Source organism: Eublepharis macularius, chromosome 12 (assembly GCF_028583425.1).
Source record: "Eublepharis macularius isolate TG4126 chromosome 12, MPM_Emac_v1.0, whole genome shotgun sequence".
Classification (NCBI taxonomy): domain Eukaryota; kingdom Metazoa; phylum Chordata; class Lepidosauria; order Squamata; family Eublepharidae; genus Eublepharis; species Eublepharis macularius.
The window spans coordinates 17956967-17974738 of NC_072801.1; the positions used below are offsets into that span (position 1 = coordinate 17956967).

The 17772-nt window shown below is 47.1% G+C and overlaps 2 protein-coding genes across 2 annotated transcripts in view; one reads left to right on the forward strand and one right to left on the reverse strand.

Annotated features, from left to right (window-relative positions):
* PDXDC1 (pyridoxal dependent decarboxylase domain containing 1) overlaps positions 1–1896 on the reverse strand; it is a 54101-nt gene extending 52205 nt beyond the window's left edge. The window contains exon 1 of the mRNA XM_054993008.1: positions 1677–1896. Coding sequence (XP_054848983.1) covers positions 1677–1697 — 21 coding nt within the window. The 5' untranslated portion in view covers positions 1698–1896. The remainder of the gene's footprint in view (positions 1–1676) is intronic.
* Positions 1897–6936: 5040 nt separating this feature from the next.
* MPV17L (MPV17 mitochondrial inner membrane protein like) lies at positions 6937–16938 on the forward strand. Its single transcript, XM_054992206.1, has 4 exons — positions 6937–7255; positions 10424–10494; positions 15353–15382; positions 16020–16938. The coding sequence occupies exons 1-4, from the start codon at positions 6958–6960 to the stop codon at positions 16197–16199; spliced, it is 579 nt and encodes a 192-aa protein (XP_054848181.1). The 5' UTR covers positions 6937–6957; the 3' UTR covers positions 16200–16938.
* Positions 16939–17772: the final 834 nt, after the last annotated feature.

The following is a 17772-nucleotide window of genomic DNA, read 5'->3' on the forward strand; positions in this document are numbered from 1 at the left end:
GATGGCCCTGGGCAGAGCTCTTCCCATGGTGTCACAATCAGAAGATCTGAGAAGTTCAAAATGCCTCTCTTGCCTGGCCAAAACCAGGCCATTCACCGTCACTTGGCCTATCCCACTTCACACAGTTGTTTGGAGGATAAAATGGGATGGAAGAAATTATGCATGCTGTCTTGAGCTTTCAGGAGCAAAGGTGTGTTAAATTTCACAATAATAATACTGATTGGTCAATATAATACTAACACGCCCACTGTTGTGGATTTTAATGCTCTGTCAAGCAGATGCTCTATCATTTTGGCTGCAGGCCCTCCCCCAGTAGTCCAAATTACCTCACAAAGAGTTATTGGAAAGACAAAATACGAGAGGGGGGAATCATGGACACTGTTCTGAGCTCCACGGTGGAAAGGTGGCCATGTTAACGTTCATAGTAATAATACTACGATTGGCCATGATAATACTCCCTAATTCCCAGAATTTTGATGGCTCTTATAGGATGTGCTTTACCCCACTGGCTGCATTCCACTCCCACGGCCTAAGCTACTACACAGGGTTGTTGAAGGGAGAATAAAATGGGAGAGAAGAGGAATCGCACGTGCTGCTCTCTGAATGCCATGGTTGAAAGCTGTATGTGTTAAGAATCATCATATATAACACTGGTCATAATAATAATAAATATTATTAAGCTCCCTAATAATGGGGAGGGAAGGTGGCATGGTATAGTTCTACCTTGTCAGATCTGAGCAGCTCCGCAGGGTGTCTGTACTTGGTTGGGGGACTGCCAAAAAAGGCAATGGCAAAACCTCGTCTGCTTCTTACTTGCCTTATGGCGACTCCAGTAAAGGGTTTTCAGTTGCAACTTGGCAGCACATGCACAGATATACAATTCTCTTATTCTCATGGCCCTTCTTACATGTCAATCACATGGTCTCCCACTTTGGTGGCACCCTACCTACCTCACAAGGTTGTTGGGAGGGTAATTTGATGGGGGAGGGGGAGAATCCCAAGGGGCTTTGAGGGGAAAATGTGTGTTACGAACCACAAGAAATGACATAGATCAGAGCACTCATGATCAATGCATTATTAAACTGCTTAATTTAATTTAATCGTCAGCATAGTGTAGTGGTAAGAGCGCCACCCCACAAGGATCTGGGAGGCCCAAGTTCGAATCCCTCCTCTGTCACGGAAGCTCACTGGTTGACCTTGAGCCAGCCACACCAGCTTAGCCTAGTCTACCTGACAGGGTTGTTGCAAGGATAAAATGGAGATGGGCAAAACGTTGACCGCCACTTTGGGTCCCCTTTGGGGAGAAAAGTGTTGTATAAACAAAGTAAGCAAAAAAAGAAATAAATACCTGCCCCATTATTCACCCTTAATGCACACCACAGTAAGGGATCTACCACTTTAGCTACATTCCCTTCCCTCTCCCCAGCTAGAAAAAAATACAAATCCCACCCCCTCAAAAAGGCAATCTATTTAACATGATCGCTTTTTTAAATAATGAAAAGGACCCCCCTCCCCAATTAAGAAGAGATCCCACGGTTGCAAGGCGCTCTCTCGGGATCCTTCCCTGTCGCGATCGCCCCCTCTCCCCCCACCCACCGGATCCCCTCCCCGCAAGACTGGCAAGAGACCCTCCCCCTTGCCCCCTCCCCTTTAAAACAGCCGGGGCAAGCGCCGACCTTCTCCAAGGAGCTCTCCATGGCTGCGGCGGCGGCTCAGGGCTCCCTCCTTCTCTTCCCCGCAGCACTTCCGCCTTCGCCACGGCCGGCTCCACGTTGGCAGCGCTGACGAAGTGCCCGGCAGCAGAGGCGAAGGGGAGGGGGGAATTGCGCCCTCACCTAGGCGACGGGAGAGGCCGCCCAGCCTTCCCGGCTTCCGTACGCCGCTAGGCCGCTTGGGCGCAGAGGCATGAACCAAAATGAGAACAACGCGCTTGTGTGTAAAGAGGCGACGGGGAGCCCAAGGCGCTCCCCGGGGAAAGGTCCGGCTGCAGATGAAAGCGGCAGATCTCGCGTCATTCATCGGCGGCCGCGGTGAGTTCCCTGAGACTCCCCCTTCTTCTTTCGTCCTCCCCTCTTTTGAAAATGGAACGTTCCAAAGGCTCCCCCCTCCCTTCATCCTGAGGAAGATGACGACATGCCTCTGATTGCGCATTGTCAGTGACGCCTGCGGTCGGGCGGAAAGATGCTGAGTTGGGGGGTTCGAGTCCCTCCTGGGACACTTAGCAGTACAGGAAAGGCGGGACGGCGTGGATTCGGTTATTTATTGCGTGTATTGCTTTTTTTGTGCTGTTGTTCCTAAAGGACAAAGTCCGCTCGCAGCCTGTGTTCCTCCTGCAGAGTAAGATTGGCTGGGGTGCATTAATAGGCGTATAAAACTGAGGTGGCTGGCAAGCAGGCACTCCTGCCTCAGAGAGCCCAGGGGCAGTCCTTAGCATCTTCACTGACAAGAGCTCTAAGGCCCCTTGGCATCTCATACTGCAGGTTCTTCCAACAAGAGAAGCATAGGGGCGGCAAAGACTCTCAGTCTAGTGTGCAAATTGCATATGTAATTTTGGGAGTGGGTATAAAAGTTGGATCGAGATTATTTCAAACAGATCCTTATGAATTCATACGATTTTTATATTGAAACAAAAGACCATCATATTATAGACTGTGTCCTAATCTACAGACAGCACCAACACAATCACGCACCCACCGCTCCATGGCACTGCCACGACGCAAAAATGTCATATGAAAGCAAGGATCCTCATGAATCCTCTGGATTTTAACATGGGGTCACCCCAAACTCACCATACAGTCTCATATCATGTCAATTACCACAACCTGCACCCCCCAAAATCATGCAGCCACCGCTTTGTGGCACTGCCACAGCACCAAAACATGCTTCAAAAGCATGGATCCTCATTGATCTTCCGGATTTTTACATGAGGTCATCCAAGACTCACCATACAATCCTACATGTGGGGGATGCATGATTGTTTTGGTGCTGCCTATAGAGAAAGACATGATCTACATTATGATTGTGGTTTTTATTTTGTATCAAAGTAAAAATAATATGAATTCATGAGGATCCGTGTCTTAGATTTATACTTCTGCACTGTAGCAGCACCACATATTTTTTTGATCCATGTTTTTTATGTTTCAGTCTGTGTACCTGCGGTTTGATATTACTTTTGTGGGTGTCCTGTTTAAAAACAATAGTATCCATGAGGATGTGTGTGGATCTTGGTTTTATTTTCTGTATTTTTCCTGTAATTTTCCTGTACTTTCTGTATTTTTCCTGTAATTTTCAAGCTGGTTTCCCTCAGACATTAGATACAGAAAGATGTATACTGGGCAGGGGGAGGTATGGTGTATGCAGTGATTAGAATCTCAGACTAGAATCGGGGTTCCAGTAAAAGATCCAGATTAGTCTTCAAAGTTCTCTGAAACAAGAAAATGGAATATCTGCCTCAACAGTCCCCTGATACAAGGGCATCTGTTTTAAGGCATATTTTGAAAGCACACGCTTATTTCACATGCTGATGCCTAAGTAACTAGTACTCCATGCAAACCACTACGCAGCATGATCACTTCAACTGCACAATGCAGTGGCGTGGTTAAAACAGCAAGCTAGATGCCAGTGCAAATTCCCAGTAAGCTGTGGAACTCACTGGGTGATCTCTGGCCAATCACTGTCAGCTCAGCCTACCTCAAAGGGTTGTTGAGATGATAAAAACAAGGAGGCATGCTGGCTTGATTTTTAAAATTGCATTAAATAATAATACAATAGGAGTCTCATACCAAACAGGCAGGCTTTCCTTGGCAAATTGATGTCAAAAGGGTTCTGTGAGGGTACAGCACTTTATTTATGGCAGTGAAATCCCACTTTCCTTCTAGAAGTTGGTGGTATAGAGGATTCCTCGTGCCCAGACATGCCTAAACACGTCCCTGCCTGTCTTCAGCAAGGTTATTTTCTCACCTGCCTTGGAACCACTTCCAGGGACTGCTTGGAACCCAGAGCCTTAAAAGCTACTCTCAAAGGATGACGAGGAATGAGTCCAGCGTTGACTTGTGCTGCCCTGCAGTGACAAACACACAAGGTGGCGGCATGGCTCTGCTTGTGAGCGGAGATTTTACATAGCCCAAGGTCTGTTGTTGTTAAAGCCAACATTAAAATCGGTTCAGTGATTTTAACGTGTTCAAGTCATTCTCGAAGTCTGTGAGCAAGAAAAAATGGCAGCATTTATTCCCTTGTGGCATGTAATCTGTTCTAAGGAAACAGCTCTTGCCTCTTGAACGTCCAGCTGTTCTGACACTGTGTGGGACTTTGTTGCTGCCACGGAGAGAAGGCCGCTCTGGTTAGGCTAGGAGATTTACTGTGGCTCTTTTAGTGTGTGTGCCCACTTCAGCAGACACATGATATATTATCCTCCCCTGTAAGTTCAGATATATACACACCAGAGATAGTTCCTGGCTTTCTGATTCCACTGTTTCCATTATCCCCCCCACACCGGACCCATTTATCTACCTGTCGACCAACCGAGGATAATTCCTCATGCAGCTGATAAAATAAGGTCTAGGACCGCAGAATTCTTGTGCCACTATAAATTAGTCTGTTACGGTTACACGGGACATTCTATTATTGCTGCAAGAAGCAAAGATACAAACAATACATGTGTTGTAAAGTACAGGCAGCTTGAAATGGGACTGTAAATCAATCCATTAAAAGTGTGTCTTGAAAGGGGCCTGTTTTTCCACTCGTGCACACCAACAGAGTGAGAAGTGCTTTAAAACATATTGAAGAATGTGGATCCTTTTCAGGATATAAAATTAACAGGAAGAAGACAAAAATGATGAAATTTTTAACACAGCAAGAGGAAGAAGATATAACGAGTATAGAATGCACAGTAGCTACTGATCCTATTAAATATCTAGAAATAAATTTGATGGACAAAACCGCATTCTTTTAAAAAAAAATCAGAAGACTCAGAAACTGATACAAGAAGATTTATCCAGATGGATTTTTTTTTTTAAATCATTGCTGGGAAGACTTTCCGCAACCAAAAATAATGTTTTTATTCCAAATGGTACTTTTAGATATAGAAGAAAGAAAACCGCTCACTCAGAGCGGTTTATAAAGTGTGTTGTTATTATCCTCAGGACAATCCCCTGTGAGGTAGGTGGGGCTGAGAGAGCTCTGGAAGAGCTGTGACTGACCCAAGGTCACCCAACTGGCTACGAGTGGAGAAGTGGAAAATGAACCCCGGCTCTCCAGATTAGAGTCCTGCCGCTCTTAACCACTACACCAAAGTGGTTCACTTGATCAGAATCATCCCCTATTTTCTTAACATGAGATAGATAATAGATTTTCCTTTTTTACTCTTGATATATTACTTATTTGTTAAATATAGTGGGCATGGAGAATGTGGCGAAAGTAAGTAATATTGAACGTGTAAAGATGAAAGCAATAATGTAGTTGCTAATTATCATATTTTATAGACCGTGTCTTAAAATTTTAATGAAGGGGATGTTGGGGAGAAAATTTTCTGGTTTATATTCTTTGTTATATAATTATTTCCAATTTAAATAATTATGTTATATAATCCCGCTTTTTCTTTTCAGTATCCCCCCCCCATATTATCGCTCAACTTTTTAAAATAAAAAAAAGAAAAAGTGGCAATGTGAATTTATAGTCAACACCCCTCTGAGTTTTTATAAGCAGGTACCGTGGCAACCCCAAAACCTTGTGGCATCTTAAAGACTAACAGCATGGATTTATCATGAGCTGCACTCACTTCTTGAGATATGCGGAGATCAAACTGGAAATCTTGCTGGGCAGGGTGGCGGTGGTGGAGAAAGGAGGAGTTAAGGCCACTGTGTGATGCAGGATGCTGGACTTGATGTAACACTGGTTGGATCCAGCGTGGCCCCTTTTTGGTTCTTTGGTTGTGTTAGTGGGTAGCCACCTTGATCTGCAGTAGAAAAGCAGGATTTGAATCCAGGGGCACATTAGAGATTAACAAGATTTTCAGAGTGTAGGCTTTCGAGAGTCACAGCACTCTTCCTCAGACCCCTTGTTGGTCCCTAAAGTGCCTCTGGACTCAAATCTTGCTGTTCTAGGTAGTGGAAGCATTCACCAGCATGGAACGGAGAGCCAGTTAAGACCAGCAGGACTCTAACCTGGAGAACCTGGTTTGATTCCCCACTCCTCCACTTGAAGCCAGCTAGGCAACCTTGGGTCAGTGTCACAGCTCTCTCAGAGCTCTTTCAGCCCCACCCACCTCTCAGGGCGATTGTTGTGGGGATAATATAACACACTTTGTAAACCACTCTGAGTGGGCGTTAAGGAGTCCTGAAAGGTGGTATATAAATCGAATGTTGTTACTATTATCAACGGGGTTAGAGAGCATCAGGCTAGGATCTGGGAGCCCCAGCTGAAATCCTATCCTGCCGCAGAAGCTCACTCTGCGCCACTTTCATCCTAAACCACCTCGCAGGGACGTTGTGAGGATTAAACAAGAGAGGGGAGAGGCTATGTCATAACTTGCTTCCGGGAGAAAAGCAAGACAAAATACGCACAGCGGAAAAGAGCGAGAGTCCAGTAGCACCTATAAGACTAATAAAATTTGTGGCAGGGTAGGAGCTTTCGTGAGTCACAAGTATCTGAAGAAGTGCGCTGTGACTCCCGAAAGCTTGCACCCTACCACTAACTTTGTTAGTCTTCTAGGTGCTACTGGACTCTGGCTCTTTTCCATTGCTACAGACAGACTCACACGGCTCCCCATCATAAAATAGCCACAGAGACGGACGCACGACCCTGCCCGGCCACTGCAGGAATGGCGATGCCGGAGCTCGATCTGCCTCGCCCGCCTGCACACGCCTGGCAACGTCCCTAAACGGCAAGCGGGCACGCCCTTGGAAACGGGCTGCGGGCGCGGGGGAAGAGGAGGCGCCGCCCGGGCCGGGCTCGGCGGCGATGGCGCTGCTGGGGCGGCTTGCGCGCCGCGCGCCCTGGCCCTGCAACGTGCTGCTCTACGGGGCGCTCTTCGCGGCGGGCGACGCGGCGCAGCAGCGGCTGCGGGGCGGCCCGGCCGACTGGGGCCAGACGCGGCGGGTGGCGCTGGTGGCGCTGGCCTTCCACGGCAACTTCAGCTACGCCTGGCTGCGCGCGCTCGAGCGCCTCCTGCCCGGCCGCGCGCCGCCCGCCGTCCTGGCCAAGGTGCTGTGCGACCAGCTGGTGGGCGCGCCCGTGGCCGTGCTGGCCTTCTACACCGGTGAGTTGGTTTTGCGCGCTCCTGTTATCAGGGCGCTGGGCTGCGGGCGCAAGCTTTAGGAGCACCACTGCACGCTTCGGCACGCCGGGGTGGGGACACTGTGCCCTGCTCCCCTAACAAGCCACCCCATATATGGTGGGATCAGGTCCTACGGGGACAAGGGGCACCACGCATAACACAGGTCGCCTTTTTTTTAAAATCCCATTCTTTTCCCAAGGAGGGGTTGGTGTATGCGTGTTTCTTCCCAGCACAATAACCCTGTGAGGTGGACAGCCAGGTACACGCCATCTTCCCATTTTATCCTCACAACAGTCCTGCGAGGCAGGCTAGGCTCTGGGAGAATGGCCAGCCCAGGGTCTGCCAGTGAACTTCATGGGTGAGTAGGGATTTGGACCTGAGCCTCCAGGGAGCTCGGGTGTGCACTGTTCCCCCTCCTCTTTTGCCCCACAAAGGTAAGCTGAGGAAAGGTAACTCATGCGCTCAGAATGAGATTCATGGCTGTGTAGGAAAATCGAGAAGAGTCCATTAGCACCTTTAAGATTAACCAACTTTACTGCAGCATAAGCTTTCGAGAATCACAGCTCTCTTCGTCCGATGCATCTGAAGAAGAGAACTGTGATTCTCAAAAGCTTATGCTACAGTAAAGTTGGTTTAGTCTTAAAGGTGCTACTGGACTCTTCAATTTTGCTACTACAGACTAACACAGCTAACTCCCCTGGATCTATATTCATGGTTGGGTAGGGATTTGAATCTGATCTCCCATGTCCTAGTCCCACACTTGACCCACTCCACTCGACCCAACCCCCTTTTTCGGGTGTCCTAGTAAAAGATATTACAGAGGAATTTATGTATCTGTTTATATATATAAACAGGAGTCTTGTGGCTCCTTAAAGACTACCATGTTTTTATTCTAGCAGAAGCTTGAGGGTTGGGACTGGTAGGCTCTGAGCCATGAAAGCTTCTGCTAAATTTTTTGTTGCAGGTGCTTCCAAATCCCTGTTTGATTTTTCTGCAGTCACTGCCCTCTGGAATATCTACCTGTTTTGGCTCTTCTGGATAGAGAAAAGAGTACCTCTGAGCAAGGGCAGAGTGCCCTGCCCAGGTCTGCAAGCAGCCATAGAAGTGTCTCCTGTCACTCTCTGTCCCTCTGTGTCACACACACACACACACACAGATTGCTGTGAAGCTTAAACTGCATAGTCCTACGGGCACTTTGCTTGAGAGTAAGCACCATTGAACAGAGCGGGGGTTCACTTTGGGGCAAACGTGTCTAGGTAGATGCTAAAAGATACTTGCCTTGATATTCTTCCCCTCCCCACAAGTGGAATATATCAGTGTTATAAATGGGTAGAATTCTCCACAGCCAATTTACCATGCCAACCGTGTAAATTAGAGAATCACCGAGTACTTTTCCCTCGCCCACAGAGCAACCGAAGCCAGCCAAGGTTGCTTCGTCCCAGCCTAGGCTGTGAACTCCTAAGAGGCAGATTTCTGCAAGGAATTACCACATTTCAGAAGCTCAGGAAATCTGTTATTCTTGCTGATATAGATGCCTTTGCGAGATATTATTTGCCCAAGCAGCCAAGAAATGTTATGCATAAGCTGCTAATTGCTTTGCCAGATCCTGTTCATATTTTAATTAACAATTTGTGCTGATGTCCTCTAAAAGGTTTTGCAGTGGACAATTCACAATGCAAATGAAACAGGGCTCAGATGCAGAACTTGTTCTGGTATTTCTGAGCTCAGCCCTGGAATGAATGAAGCCATGAGAGACAACGAATGGCTTTTGATCATGTGCAAAGTGCTGCCCTTTCAGTCCTAGTTCAGGAGAGGGAGGTGCCAAAATGCAGTTCCGTTTCGGACCATGGATCAGCACTTTTTGGCATGCTCCTTTCTGTTGAAAACTCCCTGCAAGTTAGCACAGGAAGTGAAAAAGGGGGGAGGGTTCCTCCTTGCTGTGCTAGCTTTCTCCTTGCATGGAGTTTTCTATGTCAAAGGGAAAATCTCACCTGCAGACTGAAGTGAGGCTATCCATTCTACTTATTCAAGCAGCCTACTTACAAGCTACATTTTAGGTAGGAAGAGATTCAAGCTGTTCTCATGTATGAAACAATTGAAACACTACAGTAATTTTAAAACTGCATGGTGGCAAAACCAAGGGTCTCCGAGGCTTTAAAACAAAAATGGCTGGGCAGAAGGCAGTGGAAACCGTGGAAGATATGAGGTTAGAATTGATTCATCTGACAATGCTTTTGTATGAAGGAAGAGGGCCCAGTTCTTTTATCATCAAAGAGGTCTTAAGATTCTGGCTTTTTGTCTGGACAAAAAAAATCGCCCTTCCAAGTTTGCACTTGGAAAGAAATGAAGTAGCAGATGGTGGCATACCACAAATGTTGTATAAATGGTACCTCTGTCACAAGTTAAAACATATTCTTATTTGCCACAAACTGTAAATCTCTCGACACGAAGGTGGATGTTATTAACACCACAAACAATTACAAGTCTAAATTCTTTGCAACCATCCATGAAGCATGACATTTCAGGAATAATCTGGAAGTGTCTGGTATTATGGAAAAGCTTTAGGCCTCCCGGACCACTACCAAATGGGAGATCATCCGGGAAGGCCATCTTAAGATATTAGACACTAGGCTGGTGGGAATAATTGTCTGGATTCTGTGCCTTTAAAAAGCAGTCACGGGAAAAGTGCTAATTTGGCTGATATAGTGCGGTAGAGAGCTAGTGGGGTGTAGCAGTAAAAGTGATCTGGGAGACCCAGGTTTGAATCCCCACTCCGCCATGGAAGCTTGCTGGGTATCCATGGGTGAGTCCCACACTCTCAGCTGAAATTGCTTCACAAGGTTGTTGTGAGGATAAAATGGAGGAATGGAGAATACTGTAAGAGAGGGAGAAAAGTGAGGCATAAATTATATAAATAAATGAATAATTTTGTGCAAGTGAAAAGGGTTTGGGGATTACAGGATAAGGTGGCTTGCTTTGTGGTTTGTGCATTGTTGGATCAGCAATTCCATTTGTCCGTGTTTAACCTCAAACCTCTCTCTCCAAAAGGACTTGCTGCAATGTGACTGCAAGTTAAAACTAAATGAAAAATGAAATTTCGGATAAATTTCCCGAGTATTCTGATTTAGCTTAAAAAAAATTTCTCACCAGGCATGAGCATACTTCAGGGGAAGGAAGACATTTTCTTAGACTGCAGACAGAAATTTTGGAATACATATAAGGTGAGTTCAACAGTACATTGAATGGGCTTCATTATTTAATTATAGAGCCACCTGGGAACCAAAGATCATCTAGTCTGTTCTCTGCCCTTCAGGGGTGTGAATCTATTTCTCATATATTTTTATCCTCCAGGGATCTCAGGATGGTGTACATAATTATCCCCTCTGTCAATCTGCCCCTCACAGAAGCCTTGTGATCAGGAGCGGCCCCAGGGTTTCTGGGACCCGCGGCTGCCCCTATGTGCGCGCGCACGCCCCCCCCCCGGACTGCGTGATGACATCATCACGCAGCAAGCTGGCCCCATTGGCTGGCGGGTGGCTGGGATGGCGCATGGAGGCTGCTCACGCTCCCAGTCGGGCGCAGCGGGTGGCTGGGGAGGTTCTACACACTGCCCCAGACGCCTGCCGTGCCTGGCCCGTGGCTGCTGTGCCTGGCCGGGGGCATGTCTTGGTGGCAGCGTGGGCCTCTGCCCGCTGCGCCCCCTCCAGCGCCTCAGAGCCCACGGCGCCCGCCTCAATGGTGGCGCCAGCCCTGCTTGTGATGTAGGCTTGGTTGAGATTTGATGGTCACCCATGGTCACCAAATGGACTTCATGGCAGAGTGAGGATTTCAACCTGAGTCTAGCACAACATTCTGATCACCATACCAGCTCACACTAGATTAAACCAACACGAGTGCCAGTTTGGTGCAGTGGTTAGATTGTCAGACTAGGATCTGGGAGACCCAGGTTCAAATCCTGATGAGCGATGGAAGCTGCTGAGTGACCTTGAGGCAGTCACACACACTCAGCCTAATGTACCTCACAGGAGCCCAGTAGCACCTATAAGACTAACAAAATTTGTGGAAGGGTATGAACTTTCGTGAGTCACAGCTTGAAGAAGTGAGCTGTGACTCACGAAAGCTCCTAGCCTACCACAAATTTTGTTAGTCTAATAGGTGCTAATGGACTCACGAAAGCTCCTAGCCTACCACAAATTGTTTTAGTCTTATAGGTGTTAACGGACTCTTGCTCTTTTCTGCTGTGACTCACAAAAGCTCCTACCCTACCACAAATTTTGTTAATCTAATAGGTGCTAATGGACTCACGAAAGCTCCTACCCTACCACAAATTGTGTTAGTCTTATAAGTGCTACTGGACTCTTGCTCTTTTCTACTGCTACAGACAGACTAATATGGCTACCGATCTTGATGTACCTCACAGGGTTGTTATGGGGATAAAAATGGAGGGAAGTAGAACAACATAAGCCTTTTAGGGTCTCCCATTGAGGAGAAAGGCCAGGTATAAAGGAAGTAAATAAAATAAACAAAAGATCAACAGTAGGAAAAAGATGCATAAACACAGAGAGTAGGAACCAAAGTAGGAAATACCTCACCAATTTTACTTCCTGAAAACCAGACACTTACTGTTTCTTGTAAAAGCAGGCCTGAAAAACACATCCACTCCCCCTGCAAAAACCACACAGCCTGCAAAGCCCCAGTTTTGGAGCCACCACCATGACAGCACTGCACCTTGTAGAGAACAACCTCATGAAGAAAGAGCTTCATTAACAGATATTAAGACCTGGCAGGGTTTCTAGGGGAGATGCAATGATAAGATATCCATTAATGGATTACCAACTTTTTTAACAAAATAGCTACTTGGGGTGCGGAAACTCAAGTCAGGTTGCCTGACAGGGAAAGAGAAGGGTTAACCAATTGTCCTAACCGTTTTTTTGTTTAACAGTCTCAGTTTTCCCAACAGGGATCCTCTTTGCGTCCTTGGCAAAAACACACAGACAGGGCCGGCCCACCCATTGAGGCTGGTGAGGCCGCCGCCTCAGGGCGCTAAGGCGCTGGAGGGGCGCCGGCCCGGGGTCAGGAGCGCGCACCACAGAGCTGCCACCGCCACCACCAGCCAGGAGCACGTGCTGGCGGCAGCAGCATGGGGCAACTGAACGGGCCACCTCCCGTTCAGTTGCTCTGCGGGCCGGGCACAACTGGCGGCCAGGACGGCCGGCTGCGCCTGGCCTGCAGAGCAACTGAACGGGAGGGCTGGAAGGCCCCCCATGCATGCGTCAGCCCCTGCATGATGACATCACACGCAATGACATCATTATGCAGGCCAGTGCACGCATGCACGTGCGTGCACGCACATAGGCAGCATTGAGCTGCCTCAGGTGCCAGCGACGCTGGAGCTGGCCCTGCACACAGGTGTCCGGGTGAGCACCTGTAAATTGAAGTCAACAAAATAATATAGAGGTTTGACCCCCTCCTCTCCACCATGGCCCCAAGAAAGCAGGCTAGCTGTGTGCTGCCTGAGTATGTTGAAGTATTTATGAGAGAAATATAACCTGTGTGGAACCTGAACTGGGCATGTTTGTGAAAGGACATTCAGTCAGGGAAAGAGAGGCCAGCTGGGTGCTGCCTGAGCAGGTTTCGTATTTCTGTGAATAGGAGTTAGAGAAAGAGAGGCTGGCTGTGTGCTTCTCTCCCCCCCCCCCCCCAAATGCTGTTATTTATTTTAAAAAACAAAAAACCCTCAACAAAACACGATGGGAGTTCAGTTCATGGCTCCTGCATCGTCATCGCTAGTTTTCTTTGGAGAAGCTCATATTTGGGCAACTTGTCCTGTGCCACACACCTCTCAAGCCACCTTCTGTGCCACCTGTAAAAGAGTGTCATGCCAGGACTCTTTCTGCAAAGTTACACGTCCAGATATCCCTTACTGCTGGGAACTTTCCCTGCTCTTCTGAGAAAGGTTTCTTTCTTTTTTTAAAAAAAGTTGTTTGTGTGTTTGCAAATGCTCGTCCGCATCCTCCTACTGACCGTCACGGCTATGGGTATGTTTTAGGCAACTCTCAGCTCTGAGAAAAATATCTTTGGAAAGAGAGGAAGCCTTGCAGGTGTGAAATTAAGACCTCCTTCAGAGTCATTTCTCATTCAGAGCCAAATAAAGCATTCCTTCTTAAAGGCTTTGTTCACCCACCTGGGAAAATGTGCTAACATCTCAAGTATCACATAATCCTCCCGGCCCACTTTGCCGATCTTGTGTTTAAAACCAGGCAGCATATTATCACTCAAGGGTTCTTAAAGCGACAGCTTGAAGAGGCGAAACTGCAGGGCTTTTTTTCAGCTGGAACGCAGTGGAACGGAGTTCCGGCACCTCTTGAAAATGGTCACATGGCTGGTGGCCCCGCCCCCTGATCTCCACACAGAGGGGAGTTTAGATCGCCCTCCGCATCATGGTGCGGAGGGCGATCTAAACTCCCCTCTGTGTGGAGATCAGGGGGCGGGGCCACTGGCCATGTGACCATTTTCGCCAAGAGCGATTTAAACTCCGCATGGCATGGAGGGTGAGCTAAACTCCCCTCTGTCTGGAGATCAGGGGGCGGGGCCACTGGCCATGTGACCATTTTCACCGAGGGCGATTTAAACTTTAAAAAACTTCCCCCTTGTTTTCCCAGAAAAAAAGCCCTGCTTAAATGGCAGTTGAAATCGAATTTCCCTCAACCCCTTCAGTGCTTATTGAGAGATTCTTTATCTGAAAGGCCTCAGTTTTCTGAAAGGCTGATGCCAATATTGAACACTTCTTTTCAAAACTGGGTTATTGGGAGTATGTCCATTTTCATTAAGAATTTAAAATATACAAAGAATGTAAAAATGTTTAGCTGGTTCAGAACCAGGAGCCAATGCAGGGCTTTTTTCTGGGAAAAGAGGAGGTGAAACTCTCAAGAGGGAAATGAGGGAGAAACACACGCCCCCCCCCCCCCCCGTCACAAAATGGCCATTCCCTCCAGGGGAACTGGTCTCTGTCTGGAGAGCGGGGGCAGGTGTCATGTCTGTGCCCCATCCATGCCACTATTTGATGCTGACCTGTTGTTCTGAACCAATGTTTCATGCTGTGACTTGATGTCATATTGCCAGTGCCATAACTGTTGCCTTTCACAGGCTTATTGAAGCAGCAGGTGCCTTATCTAATGGACTGGAGAAACTTTCAGTGCTTCTGACCTTGTAATACTGCTCACTCCCATGCACTGCTATGTCTCAACTTTGATCTCTAGCTTTCTCAGTGTCTCGACGAGATAGTACAAATATGTGAGACATTCTCAGGACGAGTTTGCACCAAAAGTCCTGTTTTACTGTTGGCAGGGGGGAAGGAGTAAACGTGTGTGTTAAGAGGAAGGGTTTTCCCACGTGTTACTATTCCTGTCAACTTGCTCTTACTGCTTAGATGCTTATCTTGCTTCTGAGTAATTCTATGGACATATCTGTGGAAATGATCTGATTCCTGAATAAAAGCTTTTAACCAAGAGCCTGGATTCTTGCCGTAATGGTACAGGGGTCTATCTGCCATAGCCTGTCATCCATAGCCTGACAGCAGGGCTACCGGACACAAGAGGTGCCGGAACTCCGTTCCACTGCGTTCCCAATGAAAAAAAGCCCTGCTTGTTTCCCTATCAACAAGCTGTCTCTTGCAAATCCATCAGTGGGGTACAAAGACAACAACCCTCCCTTTGTATATTCCCCAAACAAACCTGGTATTCAGAGGTATACTGCCCCTGAACGATGAGGTTCTATTTAGCTATTGCTACCTAGCAGTCCTGCAAGGTTTTCTATAGTCTTTCTGTTTTAATGCTCTCTCCCCTCTGGCTTTAAATTAATTATTCAACATGTGACAAAGTATTTTCATTTATCTTTAATCTGTTGCCAATCAAACTGGTTTTGGTGACCTGACAGTTATTAAGAAACGGGGGGAAATTCAGTCTATCTGCTGCCTCCACACTAGGCACCATTTTATAGTTATTCAAAGCAATTTCCCCTCTACTTTCTATATATGTTTAACCCTGATGAAATTGTTGCTGTTTTATTATTTTTTTCCAGACCGGGCTGATGTACTGGCCTTTTGTGCAGGTGAGTTTCAAATTAGGATTCCTTCTGCCTTGGAAACTCCAGCTGAAGCAATCGGAAGCTGCATGAATCATTTTAACAAAGGGTTAGCCGGAGAGCCTGGATATGTGGAACAGCCCGCACCTACGTATCTGTCAACCCTGTGTGGGTGTAGAGCTTAAGAAAAGGGCAAGGCGGGCCTGAGATAAAATGCATGATCTTTTAAAGCCACACATTAAAACTCCCGAGTCAGGACAGTTTAATAACAATTAAAAGGTAGATTTTCCCGAGGCTTCCAGTAGACATACTGGAATCATAATCAGCTTTATGAACACAAAACAAGGGTGATATTTATTTAACGTGATACATTTATATGCCACACTTTTTTATCCATGCAGGTTGAGTATGATGGATTAATTGTCTCAAAGTACAAGAGCATAATATTCTCATCTAGAGTGCAAGCTTAGTGCATGTTGATGGGCAGTGCAGAAGCTGAGAGCCATGGTTGTTGTGTGGTTCAAACGGGGACAGGAGAACCATGTGTGCCAGCTTGAGTCGAGGCGGGGTGGAATTGAAAACATGCTAGATAAATAACAAAAATTATGGGGTGAAATTACAGGAAATTTCCCTGGTTTGTTAACGTTGCCTCCTTCCTAAACAGCTTTCCAACTTCAGCTTGATCCCTGTTTACTTGAGGACGGCATATACCGGCTTGTGTGGTTTTATCTGGGCGACATTCCTTTGCTTTTCGCAACAAAGTGGGGACGGCACCGCAAAATCTGCTTTTAGGTTGCTCTGGGAAGGGAAAGACAATACGGATGAGAAAGCACCGGAGAAATGAAGATGTCGTCGTTACAGAGCATTCCTCACTCATCGAAGGCCAAATGTGTTGCTAGGGAAAAAGATGATTTTTTTGTACTTCAGATAACATGCCTAGTTTTTAATTCTCCGGTATGTAGTAGGATGGACAGCACCCCTACAGATTGCAGGTGGTGGATTCCTTTGCATAAGAAGCTCCATGCATGCAGAAAATTAGAGCAGGGAGAAAGGTTCTGCTTTGTTTCTATTTGCTCCATTTGCAGGGAGCTTTAAGGAAGAGGAACCCCAAAGCTGGAATCTACCCCTTGCAATCTGAAACTGCGCTGTCTTAACTCTGACGCCTCGTTCTCTGGTACCTGTGAACAGGGCCTTGGGATAAACTCACATGACTTTTTACAGAGTGATAACTCACTGCAATGGGAACGCAGTCACATTGCAGAATGAATTGTCTGTACAGGGAGAAGATTTTTACCATTTCCTTCTACTGCCAGTTTCAGAATTTTTGGGGGACCCTTGGGCTAGCTGCCAACCCCACCTGAAAGATATACAAAGTGCCAATGGGGAACTTTCTCATGCCACCTCTCTTCTAGGGTGCTCCATGCAGAGTGAGAACAGAAGCAGGGTTCGGACAGCAGGTCCTTTTCTTGGCCTGGGGCCCCTGGATATGCTCAGCCTTGCCCAGCCTGTCAAGGTTGGCAACCTTGTCAAGAATCTAGGAACAACAGGAATTTTGAGAACAAGTAGTGTGAGAACGGCCGTTTCCGCACATCTTGCCTGCCTGCAGAACATCGCGCGAAAGACCCGGAAGGCAGCGTCTTCTCGCACGAAATTGCACCAGGAAGACGTGATTTTGCGCAAAACTCCCGGATAACAGCATCTTCCTGGTGCGATTTCGTGCGAGAAGACGCTGCCATCCGGGTCTTTCCCGTGATGTTCTTCAGGCAGGTAAGAAGTGTGGAAACGGCCCAAGAATTTATTGTATATGGCCATAGACCTTCACAATCCAAAACCTTTCATAATAAAACAGGCATACAGATACAATTGTAACATTTTACCTGAAATATAAACAGCTTTAAAAATCAGATGATTTTTAACAGACTAAAAGGCAACAATCTGTATCAGTTGTTTATTTTCCTAGTTGCCACATTTGCTCTTATTTTCCAGGGCATAAAGTGCCATCCTATTGGAAATAAAAGGACCTGTATCCGAGAGCATAAAGTTTAATTTATCAAAATCAAGAACAAGGGGTGGGCAACCCAACAAAGCGTTGCCAGGGCATGAGGCTGGGACCAGGCATGAAAGGGCTAGATCAAAGCACAGAACGTGGAACCTTCCACAGAACGTTCAGCTGTTCCTAGACAAGCTCCCGCCCATGGCAGAGGCAGGCGTTTTTGAATGGGTGCTCCCTGCAGAGACAAAGGTGATGCCTCCTGGGCTCTTCTGAAGTACCTCCTGCTGCAGTGAGGTGGAGGAAAGCCAGGCTCAGCTCTTTGAAACAAGCGGGTGCCAAAAGACATGCAAGAAGCAGCAAGCGGGCGCCATGGGGAATTGCTGCTTTAAAGCCAACCCCGCTGGCTTCTCCAAACCATCTAACT

Coding starts and splice junctions, on each gene's coding strand:
- MPV17L (XM_054992206.1), top strand. CDS start 6,958: ATGGCGCTGCTGGGGCGGCTTGCGCGCCGCGCGCCCTGGCCCTGCAAC. Junction 7,256..10,423: donor CGTGCTGGCCTTCTACACCG/GTGAGTTGGTTT, acceptor ATTTCTCACCAG/GCATGAGCATACTTCAGGGG. Junction 10,495..15,352: donor AATTTTGGAATACATATAAG/GTGAGTTCAACA, acceptor ATTTTTTTCCAG/ACCGGGCTGATGTACTGGCC.